At 41.0% G+C, this 20,856-nt stretch overlaps 1 protein-coding gene across 1 annotated transcript in view; it reads right to left on the reverse strand.

The window, feature by feature from the left end:
* The window catches only part of PGM5 (phosphoglucomutase 5), an 80,939-nt gene extending 61,728 nt beyond the window's left edge, over positions 1–19,211 (reverse strand). The window contains exons 1-6 of the mRNA XM_042804889.1: positions 18,801–19,211; positions 10,521–10,683; positions 7,832–7,978; positions 5,152–5,277; positions 2,512–2,702; positions 1,465–1,619 (exon numbers count right to left, since the gene is read on the reverse strand). Coding sequence (XP_042660823.1) covers positions 1,465–1,619; positions 2,512–2,702; positions 5,152–5,277; positions 7,832–7,978; positions 10,521–10,683; positions 18,801–19,061 — 1,043 coding nt within the window. The 5' untranslated portion in view covers positions 19,062–19,211. The remainder of the gene's footprint in view (positions 1–1,464; positions 1,620–2,511; positions 2,703–5,151; positions 5,278–7,831; positions 7,979–10,520; positions 10,684–18,800) is intronic.
* Positions 19,212–20,856: the final 1,645 nt, after the last annotated feature.

The following is a 20,856-nucleotide window of genomic DNA, read 5'->3' on the forward strand; positions in this document are numbered from 1 at the left end:
TCATAATAATAAATATTTGTAAGAATGACTGGGAAAATATTTACCTCCTTCCATCAGTATCAATTTCTCAGTTTTATTTAATAATCAGACTTAGTTCCACAGAACTAAATAAGGCAGTAATCACCATGAGACAATCTGTGCTCCAGAAGGTCAAGTAAACATTGTCAAGAACATAATTCAAATAGCCACAGTGTTATTGAAGGGGACCTCAGAACATTCATACTTTCTGACATGCTTACTGAACTTTAAGAAAAGAAGACAGACAAACATATCTAAATGCCACTGTTTCTTCAAGTCTTAGAGGAATGCAGATATCCTGGGGTTTATATCCAAAATCAATGCCTATTTATTTTATATAGTATTTCAATATAACAGGTAGCTTTCAATTAAACAATGAGATTTTGGATCTCTAAACATAATAAACAAAATACAGCAAACCCTGACCTAACACTATTTCTTTAAGCTATACCATCTACCTCCAAGTAAAGAATATTTCCCTGAAGACTCTGTCCAGCATTAAAGGAAACCGCTAGTTCTGAATTTAGCAACTTTCAGAAATTTCCTGAATAGGGAAGCACCCTAGTATCCTTGCTTTTTAAAGAGCAACCAACCTTTTCATACAAGCTACATTCCACTTTAAAATTACTGTTTGCTGATCAGACGCATTTAACAGGGGTAGAAGATAATTCTTATGTTAGTAAAGCTACACAACCAGTTCAACACTGAGACACAACTGATTCCATGAATAATTTTCCACACAGAATGTATAAGGCAATAATATTTAGCTGACTCCTCTTATGCCAGTATTTACTGAAAATTTAGGCCTGGATGATACTTGTTCAAAATTCAGCTGCTTACAAAAGATGCACATCCAGCAAATATTTTAAGAGCAGTTTGGACTTGTCAGAAATAGCTTTAGGCATACTTTCAACCTGCTTTGAAACTGGGAATGGACTTCATAACTGCCTGCAGTCCGTTCTTGGACATTTTGTATCATAATAGATGATGTATTTCAACAGATTAAAAGCTGACGGGGTGTTTGGTTGGTTGGTATTTTAAATGCTTTTTTACTACTGAATTAATACTTTATCTGTATTAAATTTCCATTACTTTCCTAAGAAGGGCTGCTAGATTAGGCTGTAACCTATTGTTTACATTAAAAAAGAGTAAAATTATTTGGAAAGGAATCACCAGTTAAATGTTTGTACTCTCAAAAACATTTAACCTATTTATTTCTTTTCTAGGCTGAATTAGACTAATTTCATCCAAGTAAAGGCTGGTAAAATTAGTCTAGGGATCATCGCAATATCATTGAAACTAGTTAAAAAAATAAAGCACATAACAATAGAGAAAATTAGAAGCCCTTATCAAAAGACTTTACAATTTTTGAATTGCTATGTAGTACAAAACAGAGAGGTAACTAATGTAATGACCAAGGTGATACAAATAAATGTTATATCTTACTTGTCCAGGGCTGTGCTGGTAGGCATGCTCCTGCCAAATCCTCGGACACCCATTTGACAAAAGTATGGAATGCAAGACAGATTGGCAGCAATTATAGCCAATGAATCTGATGCGTTAACAAAGAAACCATTTTGGCCAAGGATCATGTAGCGGTCCTGGAGAAGAAAAGAAATTCAAAAAAGCATCTTAAATTACATGTTTTGGGGAGTGGCAATTTCTTTTATTAGATCCACTGTAGGTAGGGAAAAAAAGAACAGGCACATCCCTCTTAGGACAGAATAATTTATTGGCATCATCCTGGCATATTTATAATCTCACTATCACACCATCACTCTCTCCAGCCTTGCAAATCAAAGCTCAGATAAGTCCCTAGTTTCAGCCTCCTACATGACACTTCAATAGGTCTATTTCTGCCAGGGAATGCTTGTGTAGGAGAATCTTTTTGCCAGTGACACACACTATACAGGGAGTAGGAGGGTGTCTTGTGTTTACTGATAGCAGAAAACAGCTTCTGTTCTTCAGAAACTTTTCATCTTTCTCCCACCCAGTTAGGACAGAAAGTTGTTTCTCTAATACTTCACTGTTTACAATGCTGACAGTATGACATGAAAAAAAAAAAAAAAAAAAAAAAAAAAAAAAAAAGAGACAATAATTTAGTGCTTTATTTAGCTAAAGATCCCTCAATTTATGATGTTAACCAAAAAGGATTTGACTTAGCTACTACTTACTGTGGCAAGTCCTATTATCTATATATGCTGTCTCTTCCAACCAGAAAATTGAAGTTTTACACTAGTACAAGATAAAACCAGCCTAATATTTAAAGAACTCTCATTCTGCATGCAAATCCTGCTTGATCTGCAGTTGTCTACAGAGGCAAATGACAACATATGTGTCTGAGTTACGGGTCACAAATGCTGTCATCTGTACCTGAATATAATATCACTTTCAACTTCGAGAGTTTACTGAAAAGTAAATAAATTATACTTGAATATCTGACCTCAGACAAAACAATTATGGCAAAACCTCCAGATAGATCAAAATACTTACTCCATCAGCATCAAAAGCAGCTCCAAATCCATACTCGCCACCTCTCATAGCCTCCAGCAAGGCAGTTGCATATGTTAAATTGGGATCAGGAGGCTGTCCACCAAAATCCTCAAGAGGAATACAGTTTATGGCAGAATTTGCAGGAGCTCCCAGTTCATCACACAGGATTCTTCGCACATAAGGTCCCATAACTGTAAAAACAGAAATCTGACATGCAATCACAAAAGCGTATGCTTGACATTCAAATTTTTCACAGCACCATGAAGACTTGATATGAAACATACTTTCAGCAATTCCATACATCTGTCCTAGCAACAAAAACCAAACTATTACTTCACAGAGGAGTATGTGATTGTCCCCTTAGTAAATAATCAGTTGCCAATTCAGCATTAAAAACACAGTTCCCTACTAGTGGAAGTGAAAAAGTAATGACTGAATGGGTTGTTTTACGTATTATTAAGTAGAGAAATTATCATACACATAGAGGGGGTTTTCTCACTAGAATAAAAGTAAGACACTATTATACGTGTCCTGAAATGCAAACAACAGATTAACACATAATAGCAAAGAAAGTAAAGAGTAGGGCTTTATATAAATAAACTTACCTCAGCATTGCAATTCATGTTAAAATTACCACACGTTTGTCCACCGAAGAATTTTACCACATTTTAATTACAAACATGTAGATAATAAATAAAAACTTTTTCAAAATTAACTCCAAAATAACTTCTTTATTTTGTTAAAGATATGGTCAACAAAGACCACAGCTCATGTTATTATATAATCTTAATTATTATACGCATTCGGCAGCCGAATGGACACTAACAGCTGACTGAACCCTCTGCATCCCTGAAGCAGATGTGAACAGGTCAATCAGGGGTAAAAAATTAATGATTAATTGCTCACTCTCTCGTGCTCTTTCTCGTACCATACTCCCAAATCATGCTAACTGGAGCCACTGTAACCTGAGGAAAACTATGTGAGAAACTTGTGTACAAAAATATTTAGATGCTAATTCTGTAAAACATACAGTAAACAATGATTCGGGTTCTTATCAAGAGCAGACTCCTGACAAATTACTCTCTTCTATGTCAGTGTTAAGCTATCAATGTCTACAGGCATAAAAGCACATAATCCAGAGGTGTAGAGCTAAAAGAAACTTTGTAAGGTACAGTCTGTCCACAAACACGTGTGCTCCTCTCTAATGTTTACTATATTGTGGCTAGTGTCTCACTTTCGGCTAACGCATCTCATCCAGAAAATCTTTTGATCTGATTCCACCAAGAGAAGGACAAATTCCAATTATCTTTGGTAGATTGCTCCAGTGGTTCTTCACTATTACCCATAAAAATGTGAGCAACATTTCAATTTGGATTTGTCTGGCCTCAACTTCTCACTATTGATTCTTTTTGGTATTTTGGGTAATAGAAGACAGAGAAATCATTTTTCTGCAGAAAAAAAATAAAAACTTTTGTTGTTATATGAACAAATATTCTTGTATGCACTTACTGTATGTGTACTATGTATTATAGTATGGCTTTTTCTCCTCCAAGATACAAAGTCATAAAGCCAATTCTCTATCACCTTGCAAATAAAGTAAACAAACTCAGTCCTTTCAAATTTTTGGGATGCACCACATTCTCTAACCCTGAGCCAGACTATGCATCTTTTTGACATGTAAAAGTTTTCAACACTCAGTTGAAATCTGGACATCAGAGCTCTACAAACTATTTGAGTAACATTCTCTGCAGTACTGTATGTGACAGGAGGCAGTGCCTTCCTCACCGCTCCCTCTGCACTGTTCAAGGACACCATCTGCCCTTTTGCCACAGTCTGGCAAAACTGGGTATTCACACTGACTGTATGCCCACTACCATCTTTTGAACAGTGACTATCACGGTGTATTAGATAAAATACTCTACAAAATCTTTGCAAGTCTATCCAACTCACTTGATCAGTCTAACTTTGTAATCCCGTTAAAGAATAAAACTTGGTTTGTTTGATGGATTTGGTTTTCCATAAGATAATGTTGAACAGCATTACTTACATTCTTATCCTTCAAGTCATTATCTGTAGAAAGCTTGATTTTTAATTGATGTAGCCTAAAATAGATCTCATACTAATCTGTTTCCCCAAGTGATAGAGCTTACAACTTTTAATATTAGCAAAAAATTGGTCCCCTTGCCCTCTTCTATGACACTTACTCTCACCTTGCCTCTAGTACACTGAAATTTTTTTAACAGTTAACATTACTGAGACAGAGGTCCCAGCCAACTTTTTAAGGACTCCTAAGTGCATCTTATTCAGACTTACCTGTAACCTCCTTGGTAACCCTCATGGCAAGATGACCTCATCCTGTTTGATTCCAAATGCAGAAAGAGAACATTTACAGACACATATGACTTGACTTTATCGAGAAAGATAAACCTCTTTGCCTAATAAGGGACCTAACCAATTGTTAAGACTGCCTTTGCTACTAGTAAAATCTTCAAATCCTTTCTTACTACCCTTAACCTTACTAAAAAGTTTGACTTTTACATGCTGTACCTTTACTGGGAAACTATTGCAGCGTACCATCTTTATTGGGAAGCTGTTGCAGAGTACCTACAATTTTGTCCTGATAGCAATTTAAGTTCATACCTCCATTCATGGCATCAATCCTTATTTTAATCTGGTTGGGTCCGGTCAGTAAATTTCTGATCGCATTGAAGTCAAAAATACTGCGAAGGAGATTGAGGTAGATATCCACAGAATCCACAATTTCCACTAGAAAAATTTTGTAGAAAAAAAATCACAACCATTCACACATGGGAAAATATCTCTTTCAGCACAATTTCACCAGCCATGCACCTCAACTAAAATCAGAGCATGCAACCTCAACATAATATGGATTTACTCTGAAGCCCACAGAGGAAAAGTCAAAGTCTTCCACTGATTTCAGTGTGGCCACCATCAAGCCTTAAGCCTTACAAAGACCAACAGTTTTGAGTGTGAAAGAACTGCAGAGGTCATGTAAGTTGACAGTTCCTATTTCACTGAAAACATTTATGAGAGTATATTACATCAAAGTAAACTATTTATCATTCATGAAATCACTGAACGACTTTTAAAGCTAAACAGGTTTATTCTCAGAGGATAGAAGGTCATGCCAAGTTGAAGCCACGTGTTCTATTTCTTCTATCTGACAGCAGTATCTATCTCCATCATTTCATCAGGAGACACATATAGCCTATTCTCCTCTGTTTTGGCACTTGGAATATTTGTCTTCAGTTTGTTGTCAGTCTACCACCACTATACTTTTGCATTTTATATCTCACTGATTTAGGAAAGCTAGGATCAGACACAACATCTGATTTTTGCTAAGGTCTTTCTAATTTGAATTCTAAATTCATAAAAGCAGAGTGCAGAGAATTTTTCTAGTTCCATTGGATATAAAAGATTAAACTAAAATGAATTAATGAAAGCAAGTCTGTCACAATGAAAGCAGTTACCAAACAACTGTCAAAAGCCAAGCTTCTCAGTCATCTTGGAATGTATTACTTTTCCTGATTAAATTAAAAAGCATATGTTACACAAATGTCTTTTTATCTGGTTAAATTAGTATCTTGAAATATTTTAGTTACAAGTTAAATTATTACTTAGAATATTAGGCAGTTTTCCTCAGAAACACTGACCTCACCCTAATGCTTTTCTCTAGGATAACGTGAAAATGACACACATTTTTTCAGCTCAAGAAAAATGCTTAGAATAGATTGTGGCAGTACACTTGAATGGAAAAACAAACAAACAGAAAAAGGTTCACAAGGCTGAAAAACAACCTCTAAAACCTATTTGAAAATTAGTTAATTCTATGGTATATGTTGAAAGTCTCAATGATTCACTAAAATTACATTATTGAATATTCCCTGTGCTCTGCTCTTAACGATGTTTAAGTCAGCTCTAAGCTTTACACATATGAACAAATGCCTCATATTCAGTGGAGCTGCTCACACACATTAAAATGAAGTGCTGTGTAGGATTAAATTATTTTAGCTCCTGCCAAACTACACTGGTTTACTCTCAGTTGCTTCAATACCTCTGTAGCCTTGATTCACAGGAGTTAGTTCATACAAATGAAAAAGCAGAAGTTTTAAATACATCAGAGAGTATCTTAAAATACTTTCTATATTACTTTTATTCTTTCTGCACTTTCATTCTACATTCAGATGTGTGTAAAATACATTTATTCATGCACTTGTAAGCCAATTACATTGCCTCAGTAGGGATCACTGGCAGCTCTCCTGTCCCAGGATGATGTATTCTGGGAAGAGGTGATCTGGAAATTATTTTTCCTTAGAAAAACATTCAGACAAACTTGCAATTATTTTTAATCTATTTGTATACTACCTGGGAGTGGGGTGGGCTGGCTTCTCATTTTCATTTAGAAAAATAAAATTTAGAGAAATCAAAAAGTTGAAAAAGCAGAATTTAAAACTGTGGCAATCATACGATTCCAGTGTGGTGCTAGAGCTGAATTTTCTATGCCTTTTGTTTGCCTCAAAAGCTGAACGTGTTTTTTGCAATAAAAAAAAGAAAATCCTAATTTAAGATTTTTTTTTTGAATCAAAAATTTTCTTTATCAAAATGCACTTTGTCTCAAAATATAATGTTTTAGTGGAAAATAAACTAGCTTTAATTCTAGGACATCAGGAATGAGGAAGAGTTCTTGAGGCTGCGGGTGCTAGGGCCGGGGCCGGGGCACACGGACTTTTACAGAATTTGAAATACTGTCTGGACCCCTTCCTTTGCTTCTGACTCCTTCAGGACAGAATGGCTGTGTTTGCTCATTTTAAATCAAGTGTAGGCAGAAAAGCGTTCACATGCTTAAAATTAAACATGTGCTTAAGCACTCCCTTTATACTTGGAGTCAATGGCAGCATAGCACCCTACACAACCCACAACTTTTCAGAAAGTATGAGCAAAGAATGAATAAACTGAGACTCTCACGAACTCTTTTGTCACCTAGACTTTCATGAGCAAACCATTCATAGACCAAAAATATTTGTGTTTGGTGTTTATCTACTAATAAGCCTAAGCACATATATCTGGTAAAAGCATTTGGGTAAATGGTGAGGCCTGATGCACTTGAAGTCCTTGAGTCATCTTCTTTATGTGCAAAATAAATGCAACAGTTACTTATACTGCCTAATATTTTGAGAACTTTTAGTAAGGCACTTTGAAGAAATAAAGTTCTGTTTAAATAATTACCCACTATCATTCTGTAGAAATTCTAATACTTAGAATCAATGGATGTAGCATGAATAAAAGGACATACTGATACCTCGGAAAGGTTTGAATTTGTTCTCCAGATCAAATTCTTGTCTTCCCAGGCGTGATAAATCAACTCTGAGATCAGGACAGATGGCATATTCCTCCAAGGTTTTGCTGATTTGATAGATTTTATCTGAAACTATATCTGGAGCAGGTCCTATAAGAAAAAAAGAATGTGGTGGGTCATTTTTTAAAAATCAAGATTCCCTACTTAAAAAGTGAGTGCTATAGCAAACATTTTTCTGAATATATTTGAGTTATTAAGGAATAAGCCCAAACAAAGAACTATAGTAAGGTCTGTTCTTTCATCGTAACCAAGGCTTAAAACAGCTTTTGAAAAAATATAACATGGAAATACTGTGCATTATTTGCAATGTTTTGCTTCACATAGAATATTTAAATCTATCATTTTCCAGGACAGGGGGGGCTGAGGGAACCAAAAAACCCATAGCCGTCTTTCTTTGGGTTTACTGCTCAAAGATTGACATTTTTTACTCTCCACAGAATCTCAGCATATACATTAAATGAAAGCCTGGCCTTTAGCAGCAGTTTCCAGCGTTTCATAGGGCTTTCTGCAAATGCACACTTGTGAAGGCAAGATAGCTTTGTGTTTCACATTATTTCATTAGATATAATTTTAAAAAGTCTTACCAGTTTGACAGTGGTGTTCTCTTGAAGTTTTTCTCCAATGGCTTAATGAAATGTACCTTTGTTAGAATTCAAAATACCTTACTTTCTTAACAAGGAATTATGACCTGGAACAGTTATGTCTTTCCGAAACAGAAATCATATCTTACTTGTGCATTACTTCTAGTGCTAAATCCTGAAGACTGGATCTGTATTTAAAGTTTTACTGTCAATCAAATAAAAGTTGCAGGCTTGATGCAAAAATTACCAGATGAGTTATGCCATATGTAATGCAAGAGTTGAGTCTGGGTTACAGTAACAGTCCTTTCTGGCTTATCTGACTCTTCATTGCTTATATTAAAGCCACACTTCCACTCTGAAAAATTACTGCCTTTATGCTCTTTTACGGGCTCCCCTTCCTAATCCAAAACCTCTGGCTTTTCAGTGCTTACTTCCCACTCCTCTAGCAATGCTGCAATATTCGGTGCATCTTTGCCACATAAATTAGTGTGCTTCATCTCAGATGCAGCGTACCAGATGGTCCAAGGCAACACTGTGAGTAACAGTCACTTAACTCTTCATTTGGCTTAGAAAATGACTTCTTACTCATGTAATCCAAATCCATCTAAGGGGTGAGGACAGGCTTCATTAGCTCCAGATCATCCTTGATAGATGAATGTATCGTCTACTGACGCTGCCAGCTAAAGACACCCCACAGTGTTGCTCTGCATTCTCTCCTACAGCTACAGAGACAAACCGCTTCTGCCTGACCTGGATCTGCGAAACAGACTGAGCAAGAAGGCAGAGCAACAGCCTTCCCTAGGAGCTTGTTGTGATGCCTAACCATTCTCTTAGTTCAAAAGCCTTGCCTAATCCTTAACCCACATTTTCTCAGCTGCAACTTAAACCAACTACTTTTCATTATGTGCCTGCTGATTATCATAAATAATCGAACCTTGTGACCTCTGCTTGAGGACAGTTTCATATTTAAAACTTAATAGCCTGTTTGAATTTTCTTTAAAAAGGCAAAGCACACTAAAAAGAATGCTCCACCAACTGTTACCCATTTATCAAACAGATTTTAGGCGCATGTGGTACAGTAAAGTTTACAGAGTGCTAATGCATCTAATGGTTCGGCTCTGGTATGTTTGTGCTGTGACCCTGGCTTTCTCACTGTCTGACCTTACACAGTCCCTTTAATCTCTCCTGGATTCAAGCCTATTCTGTTTATAAAAATCACACTGGTTTAACCATGCACATTTTTCAGTTAAACAAGGGAGAAGCATCCCCTTCTCAAGTTCTCCCACCTTCAAAATGAGGAAGGAAACATTATTTTAAAAGCACTTTCAGTTTTTTCAGATGGAAAGCACTCCACATGTGTGAGGTATACAAGGTGTCAGCAATTGTCACCATGATGTTTTATGGGTGTACACAGATCTAACATAAAACATGCATAATGTATAACATACCTACATGTGTTAACTTGCCAATTTTGAAAAACAAGACATTAGCTATATATACAAATTCCATTATTTAACAGTGGAATGGCAATAGTTAAAATGGTACAACGCTCTCCCTGGATAAGAGCAGTTATTTCCTAGGTAAACATGAGAAGTGCTTTCTTCCATACAAGACAATGAGTTATACTGCTTACAGCACTTCTGAAATTCCATGCTTTAAAGTAGATGCCAAGACAAGCAACACAGAAATATGAGCAAAATAGAGCTCCCTCACAGGCATCTTTATAAAAGGATCAGAACTGTTACAATGATCTGGCAGACTACATAGAACGTTATAAAAATGGGATGGCAAACCCCTTGTTTATAGAAATCTTACAGCTACCACAGGGACTTCAAGGAACATTTAATGCCTATTATACAGACCCATGTAAACAAACACACTTCTGTTACTGGAAAAAAAAAAAAAAAAAAAAAAAAAAAGGGTTCTGGTTCTTCATAATTTTAACAGAATAAATGAAAAACACATAGTTAAAGTCAGCTAGTTATCCTTGTCAGCTTATTTTCATCATATCAAGATGCAATGATTTAATGTGTTATTAAGAAAAAACCTACCTCCATTGGCAACCTCAAACTTGACTCCAAACTCTCCTCCAGGTCCCCCAGGACTGTGGCTAGCTGTTAGAATAATTCCACCAGCTGCTTTGATCTTTCGGATGATACATGAAACAGCAGGTGTGGATAAGATACCATTCTGTCCAATAACCAATCTGCCAATCTAGGTGGAAAAAGAAGTCAAAGTACTCTGAATGGTACTAAACGTCTGAAAATTAATAAACACACATATAGGTATACTTGTATAGGATAGAAATTGTAAAGTCCTAGTTTGGAACCTATTCTTTTGCAAAGAAATATACATACATGAGTTGGTTGCACACTAATCTGTGTGCTGACAGAATATATTTTATTGTATCCTGGCACATTTAACTCCTGTGTACTGACAGTGAAGCAAAAGCACACTGCAAGTCTCCCAGGCATAGCACTGGGCTACGATCCTGCCAACAAACCTTTCCAGGTATCCCCATGAACCAGCAAATCCCCTCAAACATCAATACAGTTCAGGGCTGACTGTGTGGATGCAGTTTGCAGGGTTGAGGCTTTAACTAGCATAAAAGAGAACAAGCAAATTGCCTTTCACAGAGCGGCCCTTCAGTGCAACCACAAATATCATTACATACTAGGACCTGGAGTCTCTGTGAGTCACATCTCTATCACCAACACACTCTTGGATGTCCTGCCCTACAGAAAGAATTGCTCCTCCTTCAGCCATCACTGACTCCTTGGTTATTCCAGATGAAGAGGGTGTGTTTCCCAGGGCACAGCTGAGCAGGGGAAGTTCCCACCATTCTTGAAGTAAAAAAAAAAAGCTTTCAGGTGGTGTTATTAAACACTGACTCAATGTGTTTGGTATTACGTGCAGTTCCACTGGAAGGTTCCAGATTCAAAACCTTGCCTTCACCCCCCACACAGATACTACAGTTTCAGCTCGACACAGATAATACAGGAGCCAACCAGAAACGTATTTTCAAAGAACTATAAAGAAGTTCCAGTTCCTGGGAAACAGGCAGATACACAAAAAAGATGAGGAGAAAGGGAGGTTAGTGTCACAGAAGAGAACTGAGGCAGCTGCATATGAAGCTTAAAAGGATGGCGCCAAAGTTTGGGGTTTATTACTGTCCTCACTTAAAAAAAAAAAAAAAAAAAAACCAACAAAAAAACCCACCACTGTTGAATAGTAGTTTGTGAAGGGGCGGCGCAGGAAGGAGAGGCAGAATACTGAATCCTTCCCACTCCCTATCTAAAAACAGACTGAGAGTTCAACCTCAGATTTCCTTCTTTAGTTTGAGGGTGATTTGACAGCTCTGCTGCCTGTGTGGCCAAGCAACAGCAAGGAGGTGTCACTACCTGCTTCCTTTCTATGAAGAGCTGTTCCTTCACACACGGATGACCTTCTGGGTCCAGTGCTCATGTGAGGCCTGTAACGGTTATTTAGAAGAGAAGTTCCAAATAATTACGGAAAAGCAAAGTATTAGTAGCTGACCTATTTAGCCTGTTTTTGTGAACTATTTTAATTAAAAATATATATATATATATATATATATAAAGATTTCTACATTGAAATCATCAACTTGTAAAGTAAGCAAAAGTTACCTTTTTGCTAACCCTCACAAAGCATGAACTATGAGTAGGCATATCTCTCACTGAGAATTACAAGATCTGCTCTCAAATTAGAAAAAAAAAAAAAAAAAAAGTGCAGAATAAACACGTTTTGTTCACTGAGATTTCTACCTCAAGATCTGTTGGTGAGATGATTGTCTACTTGGTTCTTTTTTCACAGTTTTTGTAGATAATTTTGAAGCTTAGGGATTGCTGCTAGAAAACAGGAAAGCTATCAAAATTATAAGTACATTTGATGAAAAATCTTCAAGGTTCATTTGACTTGCTCCAGCTATCGGGAAAATGTTTCGTTTCAGTGTCTTTTTTTTCTCCCAGGATGCAACAATTCTGAAGGAAATTAAAATATAAAAAGTAAAGAAACAAAAAATTTTAGTTTCTCATTTTCCTACTGTAATTAAAATATTTTCCAGAGAAAACAAGTATCCTTTCCAGGAGCAAAAACGCAAATCAGCAGAATCCACATTTTCTGTTTCAACAGATTATTTTAAAGGAGTGATTCCACTGACACACTCAGTTGGTGAGAGTGGAGTGTATATACACTTAACACATACAGCACACAACTGAATGTAATTTCTGCTCACTTCAGTGGTACTGAACAATTTTATTTCCTATTTAAGCCTAACAGTATGGCTTTATTAACCTACGACTGAATGATTAAGAGCAATATCATCTTCCTTATTACAGAATCTGATGCCGACTATAGCATCAATATCTTTGATTATTTGCAGAACAAAACATACCAGTGAATACAATTTTCCTTGAAAAACAGATCAAATGTTATGCTTGTGTGTTGTGGCAGCATTTACTGGTGAGACTCTGTACCACTTTCTGACTTTGTCTCTCATGCCCTCCCACTCTTGTTTCTCCCTGAAGATAAAACTAAGCAGTAATTTACAGCACATATATTTGCAAATCTCTCAATTTATCATAATTTACAGACCTTAGGAGCAAAAATAAAGGTGTATTTCCTCCACTCCTACCTCCAAGCCAAGTGAAGCAGTCGATTAAATGTTATTTCACTAATTACCAAACAAAATTGGTATCTCTCTTATTGATCAGACTTCTTCACATTTATGTAATGTTCTTCCCATCCTTTAAAACTCTTTTATATCTCCAAATGCTACATTTACATCTTATTTATTCAACTGTTTTTAATATTAAATTACTTCAATAATACTTTCTATACAAACCTATTTGTTGCCACAGAAATGCAATTCCTACATTGTGGAACAAGGAAGACATTTTTATTGTTGTTAAAGTAGAAGCATTTCCAGTTGTTGTGGCCTGACAACTGAGACACATTTTCACCTCAGAAAATGTGTAAGGTAAAACTCCATCCATCAGCAGAGGCACTGAAATCACTAGGAGCTCTAGCACATGCTTTGACACACTTTTAAAATCACACTCAAGAAGTAAAACTTTCCATTAGCCACATAATTTACTGTTTTATTTAAATCAGTGCCATGTAAATGATTTGAAAGAGAAATTGGGATTTTTTTTCAAATTGTTCCGATTTTGAGTGTGCCCTTTTATGGCTTCTTTTCAGTCCATGAAGCAGCTTTTGGAAAACATGTCATGTCTTGCAAGACTGTTGTATTTATGCTGTCATTTAATCACTACTGCCAGTCATACTGAAGCATTAGGAAAAACACAGAACACTGGGAAATAGACTTTAACAAACTGCCTTCCACCCTATACAACAGTCTACCCATGTACCTTTATTATGGAAAGCATGACAAAAATAAATACTGAAATTGTTTGTTTTGAATATTGTCTCTCCCTTTTTTAAACTATGAAGCATGTAGAAAGCTAACGCAATGACTCAGTCTTCCAAATACAGCTGTCAGAAATGGGTGCCAGCTCTTAGAAGAGTATTGTATATGGGTAAGTAAAGGGAAGGTGACAGAAATTACATTTTGCAAAATGCTCGAAAGCAACAACACTGAATCTATCCTGAAGTACTCAAGTATAAATGCATTTATACCTGCATACAGGCTTATCATGAGCACATGTCCTCTGTACCTCTAAATCTAAGTGAGGTTTAGATTTTTGCCTTCATGCACACCAAAACTGTTTTTTTTAAAGTAGGTAGAACACAGATTATTCAGAATGCACAAATTACCTGGCACTATCTCTTCACCACATTTTCATTTTTTTCCTGTTCAACAGATGTTGCACAAACCAATTTTCCCATTTTTCTGGATGCCCGGTATTAATATGAACAGGAGTAATTTTATCTGCCCTCAGCATTTTTCAAAAGGCTACACTATTTAGAAATATTATTTATTATACTAATTGCTACAGTATAGAAATACTGAAATATTTAGTATTCTAAATTAAGGATGTTGAAAGTTAAATTACATGAATGATACATGGACATTTCATTTGTAGTGACTAGTGCAAAGAGCTTCACCTTATGGGTCTTCAGTGCTTTTACAAAACTCCCCGAGGACAGTGCAGACCTTAGAAGTGTACACATGCTACCGATCTTCCTCTGCTCTCTTCATTTTGGGGGCAAGAATGCACAACCTCATCCTCTCTTGGCCCAGAAGGTGTTTTTTTTTTTGTCTCTGAGCCAAATACTAAACTGACATTTAATTAATGTTAAGTAATGAACACTCAGATTTACAGCCTTCTCGCAATCTGGGCTAAAACAGTAACCAAATAATGTCCATGTACTGACTCACAATTAAAGTTCCAGTAATATCCTTCTGAAAGTCTTGGACAGTTTCATAGCATGGAAAGATTATCTTTGGAATTCAAAAACTTGCATGGCTACGAGATCACAGGCATGTAATGTCTCTTCTAATACTGCGTCCCTACGCCACGTTCTATTTTGTCACTCTGCTTTTAGTAGCAACAGCAGAAACAAAGACCATGATCCTCAGCAAACTATTGCAGCTCAAACAGTCACCCTAACAAGTACTTTAGAAGAATATTTTTATGCAATATTACTACTTGCAGCCGTGCATTTTCAGATGATTCAGTGGATTATCATGGAGTCATTTAATGCTTTTTTTTTTTAATTATTATTTTTCACTGTAATCTCTCACATGACTCAGTCAATTAAAATTGAAAGAACATGAAGCAAGCAGATTATAGCCTGGGCAGCACAGGCCTGTGCCTTCCTATCTTTTCCTACAGTATCCTAAAGCTGACACTGCCACACTTAATGTAGAAGCAAATATATCGATCACACAGGTCCAGGGAGGGGAGGCAAGATTTGCATGGAAGACCATGGAAAATAAAAACAACATGGTATACAGCAGACAACTGGAAAACTCTTTGCCATCTCAAACCTCTAAAGCATTACTAGCAATACTCTGCGATCTCTCTAGGATGCTGCTATGACTTTCCATATACAAAGTATGATCATTTGCTTCTGATCTGCCACTGAGACTCACACACAGCAGCTTCTCATTTAAACCTATCCTAAACTTTGCATCAGAAATGAGACACCACATCCAGTTGATGGGTCTAATGTAATACCTGCATTTGATTTGTGGTGGAACTGTATAATAAACGATGGAGCCTTTTACCTCAGTTCTTTAAGACATTAAGGTACAAGGCCACCACTACTGACAGGACACAGGTGAAAAGGGAAATGGAGAGTCAGATACTCTCCTACCACCCCACTCTGCAAAACTGCTTGATGCAACCTGGAATGGCCCAGGACCTCTGTCCGGCTTTCCTCACCCTCTCCCTCTCTCCCATGACAGGCAGCCCCTCACCCAAATGTGTTTGCTACAGCCCCAGCTGTGTGACCCCCCAGAGGCTGTGACCCTGGTTAGCCACTTTCAGCTGTGAGCAGGAGGATTTGGTGGAGCGTGTGCTGATTACAGCTGCACGGCGTGGACCAGCCCGTAGCTGTTGCCACCGGTGGAAGCCTACGCGGTGTGTAGCTGTGGAGTGTGTACCTGCAACCCCGAGCTGGAGGGCATGAGCCAAAGGGACTGAAGAGGAGAAGAAGGCAGAGCAAGCACTGGCAGCTGACCGGGCAGGGGGCCTCATCTCATTCCTTGTGCTGGGGCCTATGCCAACTGTGCTAGGCTGTTAACGCAGGGGGAATGTGGGGTGGGTCACCGATTTAGAACAAGGGGAGCCTAGCAACTCTAAAGGGCAATACATTTACAGTTGATAATAGAAAATCCCTTTTATTTTTGTACTCAGCAGGCACAATTAACCATAACACTCGGTACGTGTCTTCCAGGAAGGAGATTCAAGTTCAGTTTATCAGCACTATGTGGCTATTCCTCCCCTGGCACTCTGGGGTGGCTAAAGGTTTTGAATGCAACTTCAAGGCTGCCACACATTTCATCCGATCCTGCCTACACCAGCTCACTTCTTTCCCTGTGATACTGGCTACGTGCCTTCTAATGACAGTAACCTCATCCAAAGAGAGAGATTTCTGCCCTCAGGAGTATTCCCTTCCTCTCCTTCTACTTACATAGCACAGCACTTAACAACGTCTTCACAGAGGTTAAGACATTTTCTTAGCAGATGTATTTTAACAGTCAAAAGAAAAAAAAAAAAAAAACAAAAAACCAAACAAAACATACAAACAGTATTCATTAATTAAATGTGAGACTTAGGCGTTTACAGTGCCCTTGAGAGAAATGGGGTTGAATTCGAGCAGGGTGAGAATGACAGAGAGGGACTGGAGCATTATCACATGGAAATGGGAAGACTCTTCGGTATCAGTAGCACCCCACCAGCTGGCCTGTTGAATTGGGGAGGACTGGGTCATTAGTCATTAGCACCAGGGTCGAATTCAGATATTTGCAAGAACCGTGAGCAGAAAAGCTTGGGGTTTGGCTTCAGAAAACACTAGGTAGAAACTGTGTTTCCAAGAAACTTGCAGTAACTTCAGAAAGGGGAAGCACTACTACAACAAGGTGCCAGAAACATGTCAAACTGGAAATCTCCTGAGGATCTAAAAGACCTGATCTTCAGGGGAAACAGAGAAAAATGGGGAACATGACAGAAGCAGCAGGAAGGAGACAAGCTGACAGAAAAAATTAGGAAAGAGTCGTGAGTGCAGTATAACATGGCCGACAAGCCCCTGGTCTTCTAAACTTCTTGTCTTCCTCAGCACCTCGGTTGTCGTGGTCTCCTTGGGGCTGTGACCCACTCTGTAGCTGCTACCGGTGTGCAACGGGCAGGCAAGGACCTCAGCAGGGCAGCTCTTGCTGCAAGGCTCTTGCTTTAGCTGTTGCTGCACTTTATCCCGACAGGTCAACAGGTACAATTCCAGCACCGAGGCTTTCTCCACTGAGTTGCGTGGGGGAAGGCGTTGGGGAGCATCACGCCTCCCGGCCCTTGCTTGTAACACCCCACGCACCAGCCCACTGCCGCTGCTCTGCGCTCGCTCCCCATCGCTGCAGATGAAACACCACCAGACCACCCTCACCAGTGTCCCCACCTTCGCCAGCATCCACCCTGACAGCCCTCCTCACACATAAGCCCTGGCCTCTACCAAGCCCCTGCGTGAACGGTGAGTTTGCCAAAGCTAGCCAGTATGTAACACAGCCAGTCTCTCTGAAATCTCTGCTATCACTCAGTGTCTGCTTGATCATGCTTGAGAAATAAATTTAAAATAACTCATAATTTATACCAGGCTGGCTAATCCATATAGCTTGTATGTGACAATAAATCAGCAGGGAAAATAATTCAGACACATACGGAGATTCATTCCAAAGCTGAAAGATCTCCCACTTATAAAACAGGACTGCATTTAAAGAATGGACCTTTTGGGGGGAGAAAAAAAAAAAGAAAGAAAGAAAAAAAAAAAAAAAAAGTAAATTTGCTACAAAGAAAAGCCCTTATAAAATTATATCACTTCTTTTGCCACATCTGGAGAATCAATTCAGCCACCATAACGAGAGACGGCAGCTTCAACTCTGCTTTGAAGTAGAAACTTTAAGCCTGCATAAACTGTTCTTTCCAGCTTTCTGCACATACACACCAACACATTAATGTATCAATCGGAAGACAGCAGTTTTCTTCCAGAGTTCTTTCCTATTTCTGAAACTGCACCAGAATAGCTGTAACCCATCTGATCACAGAGGTATCTGCCACTGTCTTCTTCTTGCATTTCCTAATTCGTTCACAAGTGAACAGAGAAGAACAACTATCTTCTTAAGATGCAGCCAAAATGATGAATTCCTCTTGCTCCAGTAACACTGTTTTCCTTTAATATTTTTAAAAGACCCTGAGCAGTAGATACAGCCGGTAGTATCAGCGGATACACTTTGTTTCCCATCTACTTGTTTTCAGTTCGGCTACATTTTCTCCTGCCGAGCCAAACGCGCTTTCCAGCTCCCGTTCCCGCCTCCCTCCGAAATACGGCGTGGCACGGCCTGTCAGGGCCAGCACCCCGCTGAGGCGGTCCCGCTCGCCCCGTTACTCCCGGGCGGCAGCCGCCACGCCGGAGCCCGGCGGCACCGCCTGCACAGCGGGCTGCCCCTGCCTCTGCCCCCGGGCGCGCAGACCACCGAAACACCGGAGACCGCCTTGCCCTGTGTCCCCCCCCCCCCCGCCCCGGTCTCGTTCAGTGCCACCCGGGTTACGGCGCTCTGAAACGTCGTCCCCGCTCCCTCGGGGACCGCTCCGCTCCGCGCCGCTCCCCCCGAGGGGAGGGCGAGGGGCCCCGCTTACCCCGTTGGCCGCGGCCATCTGGACGACGATCTCGATGGCCGTCCTGCTGAAGTACCTGCCGTCGCTGCCCACCACCATGGTGCAGCCCTGGCGATCGCGGAGGTCGACGGAGGAGAGGAGGCTCTGCACGAAGTTGGGCAGGTAGTTGCGCTGGCTCTCGAAGAGCCCCGTGGGCCGCCGCAGCCCCCCGCCGCCCGTCGGCCGCTGGTCCTCGTAGGGCGCCGTCTGCACCGTCAGCACCGGGATGGGGGTCCGCTCCATGGCGGCGGCCCGCCCGCCCGGCTGCGGCTCCGCTGGGGAGCGGCGGCCCCTCTCGCAGGCTGCCCGGCCGGCGGCGGGGTGCGGGCAGCGGGGAGGCGCTTCCCTGCGGCGGGCGGGCGCGGGGTCGGGGCTCCCTCACGGCCGGGGCCCGGAGGCGGGCTGGCTCGGTCCCCGCGGGAGCCCGGCGCCGCGGGGGAGCCGGGGCGGGAGCGGGGCGCGCGCCGCCCCTTCCCCCCGCCCGCCGGGCCCCCCCGCCCCCCTCCCCAACCCCCCCCGCCGGCGCCTCGACGCCCGCAAGGCCGCCCCCGGGGCTTGCCAGGCCGCCGCCGTCAGCATGCGGCGGCCCCGGCCAAAAATAACCCTGGCAAGCCAAGCCGAGGATCGCGGTCTCCTGCCAGGGATGTAACCGGAGGCTGGGGGGGAGAGGGCGAGACACTTGCGCGGCGGGATCACGCTCTGTCAGCGCCGGAGCCGTGTGTGTCCGTGTCCCCGACCCCCCGCCGGTGCCGCCCGCCCCCCCCCCCCCGGCCCGGGCAGAGGCAGCCGCCGCCCCCGCGAGTCGCGAACCTCCGGGCGGCACGAAGGGCAGCCGGCCGCCTCTCCGCTCCGGCAGCCCCTGCCCCCCAGCCGCGGGAAGGGGCAGCACCCACGCGTGCCCGGGCATCGGTCCCCCGGCTGGAGTAAGGCGCGGCGGTGGTACCGTCCCGTTTTGCCGGCGAGAAAACAGGAGAACGGGCAATTAAAGAGTGAGCAAATTCTTTAGCAAATTCTTTCACTACTGCACCTTAAGCGAGGGGAATCGACTGTTTGGGGTTTTTTTTTACTATAATGCTTGAAAGCAAGTTTGGTTGGTTTTTTTTTTTGTGCAGTAAGCCAGCTTACAGAGGGATTTTGGCTTTGTTTTTTTTCACAGCAGGAGCTGAGTACTACAGATAGGGTCTGGTCTGGCCTGGTGGTAGGATAGCGGGTGGTGCAGGTGTCTGTCTAGGCTTGCTCCCAGGGTGGCCGAGCAACCCTCAGAAGGCAGCTTTCCCCTTGAAAAACTGTACGGTATTTCATACAGATGCAGTGAGGCCGAGTTCATTGACTTATGTGCTTAAATTAAATGCAGAGGTGGTGGCACTGGCAGTTGGGAGATGCCTGACATTTCCCAGGAAAAGGCTGTGTTTACAGATGCCTGTGACTGTCAAACATCAGCTGAAACTTTCCATCCAAATGCTTGTTTCACAATGGGCCCACACAGCAGTATTTCTCCAGCACCACTCTGTTGGCTGGAGAGTTGGAAAAAGTAGTCAGGTAACCTAAATATCATTGTTGTGCTTAAGAAATCCCTGGTGTGCACTTGTAGCTGAGCAGACAAAAGTAGTTTTGCAGGGCATTCTCCGGGTCTCTACGATGGAGCCTGCTCATAGACTGCTCAGGAGAAGGATGAGGTGTCATGGCTCAGCAAGACAACGCGTTAGGAGGTGGCCAGGCAAACAGGGGGTAAAATGCTTTTGTCCGTTACATAGACTAAGAGCTCGTTAAGAGTCCATGAGTGTCACCTTATGAATGGTAACCTTGGGAACTCAAGTCACTTGGGGTTTTGGGCACTATCCCTGGAGACTCTGTAGTGGTTCACAGCGGATAGAGTATGACAGTTTAAGATACAGTTGTCTGCTACTCATCCGCCCCTTTGGCAGAGACTGCTGCCATCAGAGCAGGACACTATACATGCTGTGGCACACAAGGCCCAACACTATAGTTTAAATAAACTAATGCACTGAAGCAGATAGAGGAGTTCCAGCTCTGTTGA

This window comes from Tyto alba, unplaced genomic scaffold (assembly GCF_018691265.1).
Source record: "Tyto alba isolate M040663 unplaced genomic scaffold, T.alba_DEE_v4.0 Super-Scaffold_42, whole genome shotgun sequence".
NCBI classification, from domain to species: Eukaryota; Metazoa; Chordata; class Aves; order Strigiformes; family Tytonidae; genus Tyto; species Tyto alba.